The 10,177-nt window shown below is 39.9% G+C and overlaps 1 protein-coding gene across 1 annotated transcript; it reads right to left on the reverse strand.

Moving 5' to 3' along the window:
- Positions 1-923: 923 nt before the first annotated feature.
- Positions 924-9,631, reverse strand: LOC107188508 (neuropeptide CCHamide-2 receptor-like). The gene is made up of 6 exons (XM_015576810.1): positions 9,389-9,631; positions 7,001-7,149; positions 6,077-6,276; positions 5,368-5,549; positions 2,161-2,375; positions 924-1,158 (listed from the first exon to the last, which is right to left on the reverse strand). Exons 1-6 carry the CDS (start codon positions 9,629-9,631, stop codon positions 924-926), a joined length of 1,224 nt encoding a protein of 407 aa, XP_015432296.1.
- Positions 9,632-10,177: the final 546 nt, after the last annotated feature.

A 10,177-nucleotide genomic window follows, 5' to 3' on the forward strand; every position in this document is an offset into this window, starting at 1 on the left:
ACGGTGCTATCGTTGGACCGTTATCCTTAAAGGGTTAGACCACCCTGACCGCTTGAAAATCGTAAGTACTTTCGTGAGTTTTTTCTGGGAATGTAAGGAAGTAAACTGGAAAGCAGTTTCAGAGCCTGTAATATATATATGTGTGGTTAAATATACAAAAATATTTTTTTATTTGTGGAAAATGGCAGTTCTTGTGCAGTTTTTGTAGAACACATTTTTTCTTTTCTAGAAGAAATTTGTTGGGGCAGTACGTATGATTTTTTCGATATCTCAAAAACTGTCTTTTTCACAGACGTTGTTGTATAAAACTTCCTGGCCAAAATCGACTTCTTTTTATTTCAAATGCTCACCATTTGTTTTTGCAAAACTAAATATTTTTTAAAATCCTAGCTACTTCCCTAGAAAAATTCTTCTAGAATATGAAATACTCTTGTATATCAGTCAAAAATGTGTGGCCATTTTGTACGAAAAAAAATATTTTTGCATATTTGAACATATTTGTGTATTACAGGCTTTGCAATTGATTTCCAGTTTATTTTCTAATATTCCCAGAAAAGCTTCACAAAGGTACCTATAATTTTCGAGCCGTCAGGGTTGGCTAACCCCTTAACATTATTTAAAATCATTAACGCGTACATTGAACGCTGTAAATTAAGCTTAGATCGCTAAAGCCGAATCTGTACAGAGGAACTTTCCTTTGTCGATCGGTTGATTGTAAAATCCCGTGACTTAACGCGTAAATGGGATCACGTGGATAATTTAAATCACCTGACGTTCAAAAATTTATACATCATTTCGCAATGTATTCCTGGCCCTAATTGAAATATTCACCCAATTTAATGCTCCTTTCGGCTGTGGTCCTCGATAATCAATAAAACATTGGCGGTCGCACCAAATGATTTTTGTTATTTACAATCTAAATCTCAGGTGGGTCTGGTAGTGTCGTCGCTCGCGAGATCGTAAAGAGCGGTCGAGTTCAGTTCCTGCGTGTGTCTTCGTATGGTCGAGCCGAAGCTCGTCTCGTAATGGCTGGTCTGGCCGCCCAATCGGCTCCTTCGGGTCGTACGATTACCATTTCTTTCAAAACTGCTAGCGGTGTCGGTTCGACACACGCTCAAAGTTCTCGTGGACAGGTGACAGCACAGGTACTCGTTAAATCTGAAACGGAAATTTCTCTATCCTTCAATTACTTGGCGAATTCATTATGCAGAGAGTAACTGCAGTTTTGAAAAATTAAATCGTGGTGTGAAACAGCTCGGTGAAAAATTGGACGCTAGTTTTGTTGCCTGAAGTTTCCTTGTTAGCGAGTTGGAATATGAAATTCGAAGATGGGATATGGAAATATAGGGTGTTCAAAACAATCATAGAGTATTTATGTGGTACATTGGACACACTCTGTAAAAAAGCCTTAATAAACATTACAAACTGCGTTTTGAATTCCATACACACAAAAGATTTCATCGGCAATAATCGCTGATAAATGACTTGGAAGAATTCATTAACCGAATCAACCATGCTTGTCAAATAATTTGACAGGGATATGGAACTTTCGAGAGAGTTCGCGACTCTGCAAAAAGATGTCAAGTGTGTATGGAAATGGAAGGAGGACATCTGGACATGGGCGTGGCGAAAAAAAGTGCCATTTACACTACTTTAGAAGAAAAATTTGGATTTTTCCCCCATCCCTCGGATAAGAAATTAGATTCTGCCCCCGCCCACCCCCTCAGAAAAAAATTACATTGCCCACTCCCCTGACTGATAACCTGGTTACGCCCATGCACGTGGAACACCTTCTGTAGATATCGAGAAGCTAGATATAGTAAGTCAATGATGACGCTAACATACAAAAATGTTTATACGTCAGAAACGGTTGACCTTTTGGACTATGGTTACTAAGACTTTTCTACTCAGTATAGTGTGTCCTTTTTACCGTATGAATATTCAATGGTTTTTCTTGAACACCCTGTATAGTATTTTCTAGCCACTTCTCGGAAGGAATGGGAGCCTTGTCAAAGGTTTGCATTGTTACAGGTGACAGTGTTTGACGTCTCAAGATCATTCAGCCACCCAATTATCGTTCGACCACAGGTTTCCATTCGTCCAGGCTAATTAACTCACGAACAGTGTTAATTTTCATTCGTTTTTAGGGGTGATACTCGCCTTTTGCGAAACGTCCCGCTGACGAAGTACAGGGCTATTGGGTTCACGCAGCTGTTCACGAAGCTCAGGCAGAAACCGAGGATCCTGAAGGCGTGCCAGAAGTCGTCGTAATCCTCCTGCGACGACGGGCAGAAGTGGAACCACAGCATGAACGTGTGATAAGGTAAGAAACAGATGACGAAGATAATCACGAAGGCGATCACCATCTTTCCGACCTGTCGATCATAGGGAACGATAACCGTGTTACACCGTGACAATCGATTATCCGGTTAATTGACCGCGGAACGCTGTTATCGTTTCGAGTGACTCCGATCGTATCCACACTGATAACAGGCGCGAAGATTGATTATTTAGTTTGATGAAGAGTTAAACGCTTTATCTGCGGAATAAGTATGACTATGCATTAACGCAAATTACTTTTCTGGTTAAACTCGACCGAAGATAATATCATGAATATACGTTTAATTTAATCTATTATAAAATGTTAATGATAAATGAAGGATTTAATATCAACAGCGACGAAAACAGAAGATTGAATACAAGTATTACAGGAATGAACGAATAGGGTAACTGAAGATATTAATAATAATCCTCACGGTGGTGATTTGTCAATTATGAAGTAAATGTAAAAAGTATTGGATACATTCTGAACTTACTCTGTTAACCCTCGGACGACTATGACTGGGTCATTTGGATCCGAGCTTTCGAGAACTTCATCCAATTTGATGAAAAGGAAGCCATTTTAGACAGAAATTTGTTCAAGAATGCATTTAAAATGAGGAAAGCACTTCCAAGGGTTAATGTAGGAGTATTTGCCATAAATTGCTCAGTGGTGCTTCGATTATCGACTCGATTCGCCCAACAACCATCAGTCACTGTCACGTGCTCGTTAAATTTTCCGACGTTGTCGCGACACAATATTGCTCGGTCCTCGATACTTCAGTGCCATCCTCGACGGGTCCGTTATTGTGAACCTTAAAAGTGTCTTCTCGAACGGCTCCAATATTCGCCATCGAATTATCGGATACCGAACGGCATCGAACCGTGACAACGACGATACGACGAAACATTCCTGCCTGATACTTACTCTCGCTTCTGCTTCCTTCTCTACGACCGTTCAGCCGTTTCTTAATCCGTTCATTTCGAAAACCGTTCGTTAAGCAGTTCTGTGAAACGACGTCACCTGATCATCGAAATTTCAATCCCTCGTGATTGGAACGAATAATACGATCGATAGGCTTAGAAATACATCGGTGACAAAATCGTTTACTCGATAACGAGGAATTACGATCTGGATGGAATGTAATTCAGCCGATACCTGCGGCTAATCTCTCCCATATACGAACAACACGCGAACCGCAATTTGCCATACCTTTGAATGGGATTCCCCGGATTTTTGCAATCGACGCAATAATTTCACCTGTTTCGATCCCGTTATTATGTATTCATCGATTTCGATCATAGGACCTCCGATTTACCAGCCAAACAACCATGTATTTCGATAAGTTGGATTTATATAGATAGTACATCTTAAAGGTATGTAATTTTAATGGTTTATATCTTTAAAATTATCGAGTCTCTACACCTAATATTTCACATATATCATTAGGAATACTATCATCCTACAAAATCCTGTTTAAGTCGAAGTCGGACAATTAGGGTCCTTTCCTTGTCAGTATCGAAGAGCCTACGGACACTAATCGATGATTTATTGTATGTTGTATTTTCTTTTACTACACTCAATATTTCGTTCCATAATAAACACTCGTAGTTCTGTCAGTTTCCTCCGACAAGGCGTCAGTCAATTATCCGACGAACAGTGCGTCGTATCAACACCGAGTGAGACTTTTCCTTGCGTTATAGACGGTCCACGAAGTTTCGTTGCGCGAAGAAGAGCACGGACGAAACGAAGCAAGTTTTAAAACTTCCGGCGCCGGTGTATCGTTGTAATGGGAAGTGATTGGACGCCGCTCTTCATTCAAGACACAATGTGGAAAGTGTATAACCATGTCTGTCTAAGGCGATACTGTTTTCCCCGGTTTGTAATTAGCTCTATCTCTCGCCTGGTCACGGAAATTGCATTGTTTTACTAGCTTGTATTATCGGAAAGGTCTTACACCGTCGACACCCCGTAACAAGTGTTTGGTTAATGTTATTGCACAATCTATTTACCGGATCGTGCACGGAGATTGCGTAACTAGTAGTGGGATAGTTCGACGCGCAATTGCATCAGGCGACTTCGACGATCTAGCGCTAAACTGTTCGTAATTAGATGGGGACCATGCATACAATTGGTCTGACTCGTGTAGTTGGGAACTCGTTGACATTCGATCGACCATTCTCGAATTCGTTGACTTCCATACAACTCTTCCTATTATCGAGATCGTAGGGGAAGCTGGTAGGCTAGTTTTTTAGTGTTTGATTTTTACTAATTTGTGTGGGTGAAGTATCATTTGAGTGGCCATTATATTTGGTAAGGCATACATTTGTCTGATTAAAGGATTACAGTTGACTTAATGTGATAACATTTGAGGTATTGTAACGTTTTTACCAACTTATAACAGTGGTAATAAAATAACACATCAAGAGAATCGTTCTGTTATAAAATATTAAATATCTTTCTCTCATATTTTAGAATATGAATCAGAACTTCGAACCAGAATAAATACAATGATTTTTTAAATATATTTACTTCATTCTTTATCTTTTCACTACAATAAAAAATATATTTTGGGACAAAAAATAAAAGATACATTAAAAAGTCATTAATATTAGGCCTCTCTTTATCTCATTACCTCAATTATTAACAAAATTTCTAGGAAAGTATCGTAATCTATAATTGCCACAAAATAATCGCTAAAAATCGAAAACACCGCTAACCACCCATTCCTAAAATTATTTCCGATTCGTTGGGGTTTTCCACCACTCTGGGTCGGTGCAAAATTATTAACAATTAGTCAACCTACCCCTATAGGCAACCAGCTCCGATCTCCCCTATTTATCGTGGATTCAAGTGCTATACATTCTGCTCTTAATACCGGACAGTTAACGAGCCATCGTTGACCCCAACCGAGACGTGATTCGGATACTAGTGTTCTTTTACGCCGTTCCACAAGAAATGACGTGCATGCGTGTCTGTGTGTGTCTGCGGTTTATCGCGGTCGTACAGAGAAATTTTACGATTCTATTGATTCCTGCTCTACGTACCTTTTTCCGCGCTCTAATTTGCTCCATCCGATGACTCCCGGTGGACAGTTCGCCGGGCATGTTTCTCGTGGATAGCTCGAGGTGTCGCGCCATGCCCAGATAGAATCCGGCTATCACGCATAGAGGAATCGCGTAGTAAGCCAGAAACTTGAACATCACCATCCCTCTCTGGTATCTCTCCCCTGTGATTTGAAGAAAGGACAGTCGCGACGAGGGTGACACAGCGTTCGTATAAGAGATCTACAGTTTTATCGTCGAACAATGAGAAACTTCAGTTGTTTCTACAACGACAGAACTTTGTCAGAATTTTAATACAGTGGACTCTAACTATATTGCCACTAAATATATTGCCACGCTAGGCACTTCCCCTTCACACGTACTTTCGAGCACACAAATTCGCTCTCCCACCACGTCGGCGCACCAGCACGATCCAGCTTTTGCGCAGGTGCTGAGGTTATGACGATAGATATTAGCATGGAGGTGGCTCTGAACTCATTGCCATTTTACTCCTCTACAGCCCCAATCTTGGGAATATAGTCCACTGTACTGATTCTGTAATTGTGTAATGGAGTTCGTAGCATGTGACGAGTATCGTTTCCGTGAATAGGGATACCGTTTCCATGGGAATAAAGAGCGTGTATCGTGTATATGGTTGTGTAAAGTGGATTGCAAACTTTGGTCAAAGAACGTTAATGCCTAGTGTACTCACCGAATTCGTCGGGAAAAGGACTGCAGATCAGTATGCTGTGGTTACCCTGTAGCCGTACAGTCGGCACGTGAGAGAAAAGAGCAGCTGGCAACGCGAGAACAATCGCCAGCAGCCAAATAAGGGAGGCTGTTAGTATTGTTAATGGTTTCGCGCTCAATCCGGCTACGTGGCGGCGTATGGGATTCACGATCGCGCAGTACCTACGGTGAAACGTATATCTTCTTCTTGTGTCAATATACACACAGTGACTCATACGTTCGTTCATATACTTCTAAAATAACAATTAAGGGTAAACACTTTTAGGCAATTTCTGTACATATATCGTCTCATTGTCTATACTTTAATCATGATCGATTTTTCCTAATTTTGAAATTAAATTTGCAGTGTTGTTGCGTAATTTAGTTACACAGAAATGACAGCCTTCTGTGAACAAACTTATGGGGCACTCGCTGTAGGTATACAGAGTGATACAGAAACCGGGTTCATAACTTCCGGGGTAGATATACTCACCATACGATGAAAAAAACTGCTAATAAACATTGATCGAAAAATTAATATTTTTTACGAATACTATTTACGAATATTATTTATCCTAGAACTTGTGAACCCTTTTTTTGTATCACCCTGTATATAACATCTTAAAGTATATATAGAAGCTACGTTTTCCAATAAAATGAAAGCCATCCCGGATCAATTCGTTAACGTCGAATAAAATTTATTTCATCGTGTCGTTCTTCGAAGATTTTTCGTAGGGAAGTTTAACCGAGAATTATCATTCGAAATTTCGTTCGAATTAGACGGTCGAACGGCCAGCCGATCGTGTCCATTAATAGGGTGAAAGTTCGTCGAAGTTACAAGGGGCGACACTACCACCCCCCGTTGAAACAACAATTTCCTCGGGCATAACTGGGTTTGACAACTTACCTCTCGGCCGATAACGCGGTCAGAGTGAAAACTGAGACGCCGATCGAAATATCCTTGGCGCACTCCGATAATTTGCAAACTGCCAGGCCCCACGGCCACGACTCGATCGTGTAGAGAATCGACGTGAATGGCACACACGTCACGATCACCTGAAACACGAGGACAATCTCGATTGAGATATTCGTGGCGTCTGACGTCTCCTTGGTCCATCACGTCTTTTGCATTTGGGTACGTCGTATAATGGTCCGAAATTGCTAAAACGTGGGTAAAACCTCAAAATATACTTCAATTTAGTAAAAACAATCGGTATTTTTACGATTTCGGATCAGTATGCGCGTAGTCGACGCATTTTTCCCTCAATTTTATTTTAATACATCACTCAAGCGCCGGTTTCGTGCAATTGTGGCGGCGGAAACCGATATTCGCGGATTTGTATCGATTTAATGACTCGTGGCACGGCGCTAAAAGCCTATCAACGAGAAAAATTGACGCTGAATATGGTAAAATGACAGTAGGAGACAATAAGCGATTGACATTCGGCGCGACATTTGTATGAACGCCGTGAATTCGTCATGGACCGTTTATTGATATTTCCGTTGTTTATCGAGTTAATTGAAAGCAAAAAGATTGTTGTGACTATTCGATGTATTTCTTTTTTTTCAGTAACTTTTAAATGAACGGAAGGCAAGATTTAAATTACGATTGGTTAAGGGGGTACATGATTATTAGACAGGCAAAGTTGATGGTTTCTTTTGATAAACCAATCATCTAAAAACAAAATACTTTGGGGGTGAGTAATTTCTACACCGATGGCTATAGTATGGAACTTGACTGGGATATTTAAAGAAAACTTGTGGAAGTTACACATACAGCAATCCCTTTCTTCACATTTTCACGGGAAAAATCGCCTTCAACTATTTAAAAAAAATACAACTACAAGAATTCTATACTTTCAGTTAACATTTCAAGCGAAAATATTGATTCCTTCAAAAGTTATGGTGCACACACATACTAAAAATGTTTGAACTTCCTCATGAAACTATTTTGTAAATGTTCACAGAGGATCTCAGAATCAATAATAAAAAAAAATGATTTTTTGAAGCTTCGATAGTCCTGTACCTCCTGAAGCAATGTGAAATGAACTTCGAAGAAACGAAAATACATGGAACGTCAATTTCAATATTCTATTCTAAAAATAATCACAAATTCTGTAATTTGACAGTCATGTTGTCGACACGAATATGTCGATGAATTTTTCTCGGATTCCAACGGAGGAATATACAATTTTTTTTGCAATTTTTCAGCGGACCACATTAATCTACCAATACTTTATACTCGGATATAAATTGTGCATCGATCAGGCCGTGTGTCGAGCGTGGTTATCGAATAGAACTGGTCGTCACGTGCATTAATAATAATCGAACTCGATACCGTTTTTCCGGACCAAATGCTGAACTTTACCAAGGTTTATTTCCAAGTATTGTGTGAATAAACGTTCGTAGTAAAAACTAACAGCGTGTATACTGGTATTGGCACCGATAAATTTATCCGTTTCATCGAACAGATATGCACGAATCCTGTACGATTATTTTCAGACGACATGTGTCCCGGTGAAAGTTTTCCGATCGCTAAATGCGCGATCTAACAGACGTTCCTGCAAAAGAGCATCTCCGATAACCGTGCTCTGCACACACGTTGTATTATTTCCATGGAAATCGTTCCATCGGCTGAGCTGGATCAATCCTAACCTATACCACTTAGGATGCAATCCCAAAAAATCATATTCAACCTGTTATTTTCAGTAATTATTTAGTAATTTTATTTTATGATAATCAGAGAGTGTGTATTTTGCAGTGTTAACACGAGAATTTAATTAAAATTCTGTTTTTCAGTATCGAAGGTGAACCAAGCCTCAGCTGCGGTTCTTTCCATCGAACCTTCAATTATCCAACGAGCAATGGACGTGCAGACTTGTATTTTCGAACGTTCGTTGCAGTAAATGAAAGCTCTTGCAAAAGTGAAACAGTTATAGACGAACGTTTTGCCGTGTTAACTTGTCGAAAGACGCAAATAATTGACCTGCCAGTCAATTGCGATTTTTGCGAATTTGTTCGAGGAAAGCATTGATGATGATACACAAAATTTGACGCGACACATTAAACAGGCTGTAATTTCTTTATTTTTCGTAATTCGATTTTTAAATTTTGGGAGAATATTTTTGAAAATTAGTACCATTGCTGTATGTAAAAACAATTTTTTTTATTCTTTAAACCCGTTACACGAGAATCCACCCTTAAAGAAGTCCCGAGTTTTTCGACGATTCGATCAGCAATAATCAACCCTTTCCGTTTACTAGGTAAACTACGAAAGGGGTGGTTCATTCCTTACCAAAAGATCCCCTAAAGCCAACGATAGAACGTATGTGTTCGGTACGTTTCTCATATTGGCGTGACGCAGCAATGTAAGCACTAGAATCCCGTTTCCGGTCACACCCACCACCAGGATTAATAAGAACACCACTGGCACGATGTACGTTTCCGGTCGCTGGTCATACGGAACGTAACTGTCATCATCGTCGTCGTCGTTTCCCGGCATATTGGGAAACGACGTGGCGTTCAGCATCACTGCCATCTGTAAAGAAAAAAATAACCCAATCGTTCCCTTTTTTTTCTGAATATATCCCACGGTAATCCACTCCTCCAACGCTGGACTGAAATTCAAGGGATGATGACGATAGTGAAAGAGGATGAAGTAGCGACTTCACATCGAATTTATTTATTCTTTTTTTGGACCAACGTCGAACCGGGGAAGCAGTAAAATGAAACTTGTTTGACTGTAAGTTCGTCTATTTACAGTTCGCCCCTGACAAACGCTGGAACTTGGAACGGAACAACGGAATACCGTTCCAGCAATTTAACTGCTAAGCCACGCGGAAGTTCCTGTAATGCTCAAGAACGATAGTTCTTTAATGTTTTGCTCCGTGGCGGGAATCTTCTTTGTTCGTTGCATATTTTTCTTAAGCAGGCGCTAATTAAAACAATTCTACGAGTATTCCAACGAATGAAGTTCATCGATCATTTTTTTTCTTCGAAGCGACAGGTTTTCGTTCCGTCGAACGAATGTCTGTCTTGAAAAATTCGATAGCGGTATATTCATCGTTTTGAAGCAGTATTTTTA

Source organism: Dufourea novaeangliae, unplaced genomic scaffold, assembly GCF_001272555.1.
Source record: "Dufourea novaeangliae isolate 0120121106 unplaced genomic scaffold, ASM127255v1 scaffold133, whole genome shotgun sequence".
NCBI classification, from domain to species: Eukaryota; Metazoa; Arthropoda; class Insecta; order Hymenoptera; family Halictidae; genus Dufourea; species Dufourea novaeangliae.

Excerpts from the sequence above, each read along its gene's own strand:
- LOC107188508 (XM_015576810.1), bottom strand. The coding sequence starts at position 9,631 with ATGGCAGTGATGCTGAACGCCACGTCGTTTCCCAATATGCCGGGAAAC. Across the intron at positions 2,376-5,367 it reads AAATTAGAGCGCGGAAAAAG|GTCGGAAAGATGGTGATCGC; the intron begins GTACGTAGAGCA and ends TATGATCGACAG. Across the intron at positions 1,159-2,160 it reads AGCGGGACGTTTCGCAAAAG|ATTTAACGAGTACCTGTGCT; the intron begins GCGAGTATCACC and ends TTTCCGTTTCAG.